Consider the following 10361-nt stretch of genomic DNA (forward strand, 5'->3'; position numbering starts at 1 on the left):
TTGCACAATAGAGTGATGATTCTTTTGAATGATTTTTTGTTTTTTTAGTTGCATTGCCACAAAAAAAAAAAAAAAAAACTTATTAATATTAGAAACGAAGTTATAATTAATAGCTTCCAACTTAAATCATGAAAAAACATAAAGTTTATAATCATAAAAAATAAATTGTTTGCATGTTTCTTAATAAAATTCAATCTTCTAATTTATTTTATTTTGAAGTTAATATTTTACGACACCAATAGGAAATATTTATCCATCCGCCTCGAGCTTTATCCATCTTGAACAAGATTACAACTCCCATTGAAATTACCGACTAGCTAATGCATTCCGTACAACCCGTCGAGAGTCATTTTGAAAGTATTACCTAAACTCTTCCTTTCCATACATAACCGAAGAATGAAAAAGATTGAGCAATAGCATGATGAACTAAAAAGTCTCCAACATCTCAGAGATCGATAGAGGTAGGAATTTTGTTGAAGTAGATTCCTCTATCAATCAAAATGGACAGAGTGGAAGAAGGGAGGGGATTCTCTTGACTTTCTTGTTGTCATTGTCCGAAATAAATTGTAGCTAGAACCTCCGGAACCATAATAATCCTTAGTTAGAATGGAATAGTTGACCCAGCCCTTTGTTGTTTGAAGAAATCCTCCACTTCAATTGATATTTTTTCACGATACTGCTAATTTTAGTAATCACTCCCATATTATTAAATGTTGTGTGTCTTTCTTATGGTTGAGTTCAGAAAAATTTGGTTTGAGTTTAGTATTAAAATAATATTTGATGATATATTTTGTGAGAGAAATAAATATTTTTTTTTAAAAAAACGCAGAGTCCAAATAGTAAAATTTAAGAAAATTTGTGTAAAGAAACGTACCCAATTGTTATTATCATAAATATATGCTTCAGTGTTTTGGTTAGTATGTTCTGTCAGTTTTACTACCTCCGACTGCACTGAGGGTCTTGTTTACTTTTTGAATTTTGATCTTTGAATATTAATTATTATATCAAAAAGTAGTACAAATTAAAAAAAAATTAAAAAATACTTGTATTAGTGTCATAATTACTAATATAAGAATATTTGTATAAAAAATTATACAACGCAAAAGGTAAAAACACATGTATATTACTTTAGCATAGTAATACAATACATCCCAAAATAATGTTTCGTCTTTTCCATTTATTCTGTATATAAAAGTTAAGTCGACAGCATATAAACAAAGTAGATTCAAGTCGTAACAAAGACAAACGATCAAATATTCAATCCTTAAATCTTTTCCATCATTAAGTGCGCACCGTGTTGAGGCTGAAGTGTAATCACTGTACAAGGAGCATGCGAATACGACGGAGAAAGACTGAAACTGTAACGCTGTAGGATCATAGCCATCGCCATTTTAGCTTCTGCCATAGCAAAGTTTTGTCCCAAACAAATCCGAGGCCCGCCTCCAAAGGGCAGATATGTCATTTGGCCTTTCGTAGCATGAGAAACTCCCTCGCTAAACCTCAAGGGATTGAATTCTTTGACGTCGTCACCCCATATTTCCTTGTCATGATGTAATAAAATGATCGGCAATAGAAGTTGCACCCCGGCCGGTAGACTTAAGTTTCCCCCTAATTTACTCTCTTCCTTAGTCATCCGAACGAGGAATATTCCCGGCGGATATAATCTCATTGTCTCGTGGAATATCATGTTTATCTGCATAAATACAAAAGAACAAAAATTGTCAGTTGTGTTCTTTTGTGAGTTTTATTATACGTTATTACTATTCAGATTCATTTTTTCTTTTTAAAAATATCACATAAAACAATTAATTTTTTTTTTATATTATACTACAAATTTATTTCACATTCAAAACATCGCATCAACCTATATTTATATCACATCAAACAACTATTCAAATTCAATTTTTTACATAGGCAAAGTGAATATCCAGAGTTTGTTACCCAATATATCTAAATTTACCAATAAAAGGAAAGATTTCCGAAGACTTACAGTTTTGAGGTGGTTTAACTCGTGATATTCGGGTTTTCTTTTACCAAAGAGTTGGAGAACTTCATCTCTAGCGCGAGACTGCCAATCGGTGTACTTTCCCAATAGAATCATAGTCCAAACAAGTAGAGTCGAGGTTGTCTCCTGCCCGGCAAAGTAAAAAAGCTTGCATTCTTCGATAACCTCTTCCATGCTCATTCCAAACTTACTTCCTCCTACTTCAATTTCTTTGATATTCGATCCAAGTAGCAAACCGAGCAAATCGTCCCCACTACCCTCCCCGGCTTTTATCGATTTCATCCTTTTCTCGATGATGCTCATCACAGTTGACTCGATTATCCTCACGATTTCCTTCATTCTTCTATTGTGTTGTGTCGGTATAAACCTGTAAGAGAATAGAAAATGAGTAATTACACCTAATATGCAATCGAACGATCAATTCAAAACAAATCGAAGTTTTGCACATATAAATGAAAACGACAAACCTCCAACCGGGAATGTAAACCGAGCGACTCGCTTTCATAATAAAGCGGGCTTGTTCGCTTTGAAGTTCAAATATTTTTCTTCCTTCCTCGTAGCTACTACCAAAGGCCGTGCGCGAAATGACGTCGCTTGTAAGAGTTTGAAGATAAGGCCACACATCCAATTCAGACACCACTTCGTTCGGGATAATCTCATCCCATTTGCTCAACATGTCGCAGCAACTCAAGTAAAACGACGTCGCCATGAACTGCAAATAAACGATGTAATAATATATATATATATATATATATAGGGTACAAGTTTTCGTTCCAACACAAACGACAAGTAGTGCATTCATACAGAAAAATACCTTCAGTTTCTCGACATGGAAGGCCGGATTGATAAGCTTTCTATGCTTAGCCCATTTGTCTGTTTCCATCGACGCCACACCTCTTGCAATACGACCAACCGCAGGATTGCCGGGAGGCTTTTGGAAGAGGTAATTCTTCGACAAAATCTCGCGGATATGTTCGGGTTCCCAGACAATCACTGTGGGTCGTGGCCCAAACCATTGGAAGCCACTCTTACCTATAGGGAGTTTTATTACACATCAAAATCCTAACACATAACCAAAAATATTTGTATATTTCAATTCAACAGTTCATAATCTACAATAACAAGAGACATATATTCACTCTCATTCAGTATCAATTGCCAATATTGATCTAACAAAATCGTGGATAAAACAGGGCACCAAATCAACTACAGATATTAGTATAACCAATCGATCAATCCTTTCAAAAGCGATTAATTTCAGAGTGCATCTGCAAGAAAGAATAATTAATCAAGAACCCCTGTAAAAACTCATACCGTATTTGTTGAGGTTTTGAAGAATGGTGGGAGTAACTCTGGGGACAATATCATTTGAGAAACTACTCATTGGCTTTGACCTGGCTTCTTCTAGAAGCTTCGCCATGTCCTTAAGGTCTCCGAAGAAGAGCCTGTAAGGGTTTCCCTTGAAACCCATCTTCCTCAGCCGTTTCTCCAGTCTTTTCGGCCTAAGCCACACAAAATTGAACACTTTCCAAGCGTAGTAACAACACACCGCAGCAACAGAAGCTATTATCACCACCATCCCCAAAACCCCAATCTCCATCTCCATGGGATGATCGATCGATAAGATATGATACTGTTTTCTTACCACCACCCACAATTCAATAAACTAATTGAACACTTCCTACCTTCCTTCTAGGTTATTTGTATCAGCTTTACTGGATTTGGATTGTATATTTGTAGTGAGAGATTGGTTCTGTCCTCATCCTACCTCCAGTCTTAACTCACTCTATATACTGTAATATCTATAGGTGGTAAGAGGATAACTTTACTTAGACCATAGATATACTTATGGGTGTGTTTGTTCGAGGGTTTGGATTTTGGGTTGGGATTTGAATAGTAAAAATTTTGAATTTGAATAGTTGTATGATGTGATATAAATAAGAATTGATGTGATGTTTTGAATGTTAAATTAATTTTTAGTATAATATAAAAAATGAAAAATAAATGTTTGATTTGATATTTTTGGATGGAAAATTTTGTGGGAATAGTAAAAATCCCACAAAATCCCCCAAACAAACACACCCATAATGGGCAATCCTCGATCCAATCCCTTTACTCGATGTTCACTTTTCTGCCACGTTCTTGGGTCAAACCATACAATAATAAATTTGATGGACAGAAGAATATTAATTTTACATATAATATAAAATTTATATAAAAAAAAATAATCTCTGTTCATCCAATTACGTATTTATTTGACTAGTATCGATTTAAAAAAAATCAAATAAAATCAAATTTTTTATTTTTTGGATAAATAAAAAAATAGAAAAAGTGATATTTTGTAACTAAAAATGAAACGACAATAAATTTGGCAGACAACAAAAATATTAAAAAAAAAAATAAATAACGAAAGGAGTATAAATTAAAACCTATAGCATAAAGTTTGGATAATAAAAAATATAGAATTTATTTAATTTTGATTTAAATTTAATTTTAATTGCAGGATTATATATCAATAATAATTTGTAAGAAGAAATAAATAATTATATTTATTGAAAATTGATTTAAAATCAAAATTAAACACATCTTTGTATAGATGGCTTTGCTAATTCATTAAATTAATGAGTATATTAAATAATGTATAAATTATATTACTTCATAAATTCCGAGCAAAAAAAATTTATATTACTTCATAAAAATATATATATACAATTAAAAACAATTAAATTTAGAAATCATTTATTTCTCTCTTGGCGAAGGAGAGAGAAGTGCAAGAATTCTTGGATGCATTTGTTTGTTGGGTATGATCAAAATTTTGGTAATTATTCATTAAAAATAATTACTGTATAAAATACTACTAAATTAATAGTTTATACATTTAAAATAATCCATTATTTAATATTATATAAAACAATCCTTATTTCATGTTGAATTGGGTGTTTTTCTTTTTCTTTTCTTTTTTTTCTAATTTAAATCAAAATAACATTATTTTGTTATACAATTTTCAATAAAAAAAATGTTATTTTTTAATAAAATATTACATCAAAATATTATTTAAATTAAAACTTAAATAAAAAATTTAATTTCAAATCAATACCAAACAAAGCTATGCTATTTTGCCATTTTTTAAAAAAAGATTTCTATTTATAAAACACCACATTGAATATACTTAAACAAAAAAATTATAATAATAATAAAACAATTAAACTCAATCCAAAATAAATAAATAACCACTAAACAAACACATGTTTCTCAAACATGTTTTTAAACGTATAGTAGTATTTAAAAATTTATGGTTTATTTAGAAAAATATGTAAAAAAAATAAAGTTTATATTCAAAATATCACATTCACTAATTATTTATATTATATAAATATTTATTTGTTATTTTTATTTTTTACTATTTCAAATTAATCAAAATAAAATATATAATCAAAATAAAATATAAATTATATTACAATAAGTATTTATTTGTATTTAATATAATGTATTTAAAGTATCGTACAAAAATTATTTTAAATTAATATTTTATTATATTTAAAATAATAAAAGTTATTAAAATACAAAAATCTCAAGCAAACTTACAAATTATACACAATTATATTAGCTATATATTATAGTAAAATAAAACTAACTACATTAGCGCATTGGTTGAGTATAGAGCTGGCAAAAATTGATCCGACACGAAATAATTGAGTTTGGGTCAAAGATTTCAATTCGATTATGTATACATGTTGACACGAACCCGATACGATAATAAACGGGTCGGGTTAACGTTGAAACTCTCAATTCGAACCCGACACGATAATCCGATTATAATATATTAATATTGATTAATATATTTATTATATATATATAAAATAATCATACTTTAATAATTTTTTCATAAATTAATTTAAACTAAGTTCAATTTTAAATAATTCAACCCAAACCAATAAAAATCAATATAACACGACAATAAAATAAAAAATTATTTAATTTGTATCAAGAAATTAGACTTAATTATGTATACGGGTCAACACGAGTCAATCCGAACCCGACATGATAATAAACAGGTTAACACGAACCCGATACGATAATAAACATATCAAGTTAGGGTTGAGTAATTTAACCTCTTTAAAGTAGTCAATCCGACACGAATCGATCCATTGCCGACTCTAATTGAGTAGCTGACATATTTCCAGTTATAAAATAATAATAATAATAATAATAATAATAATAATAATAATAAAATGACACTAACAGCCCGAATTAGACTTTTAGTATCGGACAGGGTCGGTCTGAGAAAAATACACATCTCCAATTAAGTTAAGTTAATACATTGTTTGATTTGAGGAATTGTAAACGAAAACGACAAAGATGAAATCAAAACAACTTAGGCTCTGTTTACGAGGTTTCTAAATTACTCAGTCCATTTCATTTTAATGGACTTTTTTTCCAATTTTTTTAATCACATAAAATATTTATTTTATATTTTGAGTAAAACTTACTAAATTAAATAAAATTTTAAATTCACTATTTATCTTTTTTTTTTTTTTTTGGTAAACATCCGGCCGCATTGGGGGTTTGAATCCATAATCTCACGGTCAAACGTCCAACGTCCACAACACCAGGTCACTTCTTATCGGACAACTTAATTAATTATATAACATATAACATCATAAAAGACATGCTCAAAACTTCTTTATTTCTATCTCTTTTAAAAATAAATAAATATTTTTATCTACACATAGTGTTTTGATTTGAAATTTTTCTTAGATAAAATATAATGAATTATGTAGATAATATAAAAAAATAATATTTTATATTAAATATTAACTTTTGTGAGAGAATAAAATATATATATTAAAAATCGCGTAAAAAAAAATATTGTGCAAACAAACCCTTAAAAACATTACATATTTTATAAAATTAGTTTATTTTAATTATAAATAAATATATATATTTTCTATTTATTTGTACTATAAAAAAATTTATTTTTTACAAAATAATATTCATATTTGTAAATATTTTTTATTCCGAAATAATATTTTAAATATTTAAATATATATTATAAATTTTTTAATCATATATAGTAAATTTATTTTAAAACTACTAATATTATTAATTATATAAAAATAATATTATAACTCACTATTATTAACTAATTAAACATCGTTACTTTAAATATCATGTCACAAGTGAAAATGGTCAATAATTACATATTAATTATAAAAAGATATGTACTTTATCTTGACTCTGTTCCTTAACAATATATTTATTATTATTTTTTTATTTTGATCCGTCTAATAACAAAATATCCGTTTCACTTTTTAGTAATTGTATTTTTTACTAATATTAAAAATACTTCTTACAAGTTATAATATCACGTAATACTAATAAAGTTATTTTAATCTTTTAAACTTTATTTATACCACACTCTAATATAATACTAATATTTCTAAAATTATGTGTAAAAAACACATAGATAGATTATTAATAAGGCAGGAGGGAGTACATCATTACTCCAAATATCATATGCCCGAAGTGTCATATATCAAAAAAAAACTTCTCACTTTATTAATTAATTCATATATTTTTCAAATACTTATGATTTATATCACAATAAACTAATACTTCCTCCGTCTTACATAATTTGTCTCTATTTTCTATTTTCGTCCGTCCCACATAACTTGTCTTTTCTATTTTTGAAAATATAGTTATGCAATTTAATCGTTTTTTAAATTTTATAATTTTTTTAATTTTAATTAAATTATTTACTTATCTTAATTTTAATCTATAATTATTTTTACTAAATAATAATTATTTTTACTAATACACTTTTTAATTACTTATTAATTATACTTTACCTAAATTCTCGTGGCTACAGTAATACACCTATATTAAATGGGACGGAGGAAGTACTTTTTTGATGGTTATATATATATTTTTTCACATGAATTTTAGTATAATATATGTAATTGTACAATAATAATATAAAAAGACAAATTTGCCATTAAATCAATTTATTTTTTAATCACATTATTTGTAATATTTTGTACATTGTAGAAGTATTTTTTCATTAAAAGTAAAAATTATATTTAATTAATAAAAAAAAAAGAATGAATACATTTGAGTTAAATATAAAAAAATCATAAAATAATTACATACGACTCGGACGGATAAAATATAATAATATATTTATTAAAATTTGTGTTTACCTTAAATGAATACAAATTTTGTGGGAAAGAGTATAAAAGTTGAATGTATTTATAAAATATAGTATGATCAATTTTACTAAAAATATATATATAAACTTCGTATTTAAGACAAACAAAAATGATAAAAAGATAAATTTTTTGGTTGGAGGAAATAGTATTTATTAAAATTTTATATTCAATACAAAATATTAAATCTAATAAGTAATAAGAATATATTTAAATCGCATAAATAAAAATTTGTATTTCAATATTACTATTTTAAATTTTCTTTAGTATCTTATATATATATATTTTATATGTACAGTAATTTTGAAAATTTTGACACTATTTACACATATTAATTCAAAATATATATATATATTACAAAATATGATATAAAATACTAATTTTCTATTATTTTTTTTGTTTTTAATATTTCAAAAATTTCCAAAATGTCTTATCTAAGTAGAAGTTTTTGTAAAATTTATTATTTGTAGAAGGTAGCTATCAGTGTTACACGAAACATGGCGAGAAACTACAAATAGAATTGAAGAACGTAACACCCAAGAAATAAAGGTGTGGGGTAGCTTCATCTCTGATTACGTCGCAAAAATTGACTCGATACGATACGACCCGATATAAAATAATTGGATTTGGATCAAATATTTCAACTCGATTATATATACGGGTTGATACGAACCCGACATGATAATAAACGGGTCGGGTTAGGATTGAGACTTTCAATTCGAACCCGACACTACAACCCGATTATAATATATTAATATTGATTAATATATTTATTATATATATAAAATAATCATAATTTAATAATTTTTTCATAAATTAATTTAAACTAAGTTTAATTTTAAATAATTCAACTCAAATCAATAAAAACTAACGTAACACGACAACAAAACAAAAAATTATTTAATTTGAATCAAGAAATTAGACTTAATTATGGATACGGGTCAACACGAGTCAACTTGAACTCGATACAATAGTAAATGGATCGGGTTAGAGTTGAATAATTTAACCCGTTTAAAGTAGTCAACTCGACACGAATCGACCCATTGCCGAGTCTAGTTACGTCAAGTCAAAATTTGGTGAAGATCTCCTTGTTGAAAATTATATACAAATATTGATATACTATTGCTACTGGTTCAGGGGCTTTACGTATTTTATTTTATTTTTATAATATTATTACTATAAAATATTTCTTCGGTATTATATAGTCAAATTATTTTATAATAGTAAATTATAATATTATTTTTTTATATAATTAATAATATTGATATTTTAAAATAAATTTAATATATATAAAAAAATTAAAAAATATATATAAATATTTTAAAAATTATATCGAAATAGAGATATTACTTTTTAGAGAATAAATTTTTTATAATATAAATAAATAAAAAAATATGTTTATTTATTTATAATTAATATAAATTATAAAAGAGATAGTAATATTTTAAATATAGATATAAATATTTATTTTTTGAGGAGATAAATAAAAGTAAAAAGATTTTATGTGGATCTTAGATGATGTATGATGTAAATATGTTATTTAGTTAATTAAATTGATTTATATTTGTAAGATATGTTTTAATTTTGTAAGTTTTATTCAAAATAAAAATGTGTCAATGGTTATAGAATTAAAAAAAAAAAAAAAAAGTCAATTAAAATGTCAAACTGTTATGTTTGAATTATTGAGTTTTTGAATGAATGGAATATATATTATATATAGTGTATTAAAATAGTGTATATTATATTATATAAATATATTATAATATTTATGAGACTTGTGTAGTTCAAAAATAGATTAAAGTGAACAAAAACAGCCAAGCCTAGATCTTGCAACCTCGTGCAATTACCATGCTATTAACCCATACTTCCTGAATGAAAGCTTATCACTTACGTATCAAAATCCACCTGAAAATAACCCCAAACACAAAATAATATCGACCTAGTATCTCTTGAAGACTTTCATTTGCGGATAAATAATTAATGACTGCGTTTACCTAACAATTCGAGCTTTTAGGTGAGACGATAATTCTTTCATTTGCGAATAAATAATTAATGAGTTCGACTTTTTAGGTGAAACAATAATTCTTTATCCGTCAGTATCAATGACAATACACATTCAAAATACAAACCTACAATTTTCCATGAAGGCA

General features: G+C 26.4%; 1 protein-coding gene across 1 annotated transcript; it reads right to left on the reverse strand.

Moving 5' to 3' along the window:
* Nucleotides 1-1104: 1104 nt before the first annotated feature.
* LOC127266093 (cytochrome P450 CYP72A219-like) lies at nt 1105-3812 on the reverse strand. The gene is made up of 5 exons (XM_051296213.1): nt 3320-3812; nt 2820-3037; nt 2473-2717; nt 1991-2372; nt 1105-1693 (listed from the first exon to the last, which is right to left on the reverse strand). Exons 1-5 carry the CDS (start codon nt 3609-3611, stop codon nt 1265-1267), a joined length of 1566 nt encoding a protein of 521 aa, XP_051152170.1. The 5' UTR covers nt 3612-3812; the 3' UTR covers nt 1105-1264.
* Nucleotides 3813-10361: the final 6549 nt, after the last annotated feature.

Source organism: Andrographis paniculata, unplaced genomic scaffold (assembly GCF_009805555.1).
Source record: "Andrographis paniculata isolate CXL003 unplaced genomic scaffold, ASM980555v1 Contig74END, whole genome shotgun sequence".
NCBI classification, from domain to species: Eukaryota; Viridiplantae; Streptophyta; class Magnoliopsida; order Lamiales; family Acanthaceae; genus Andrographis; species Andrographis paniculata.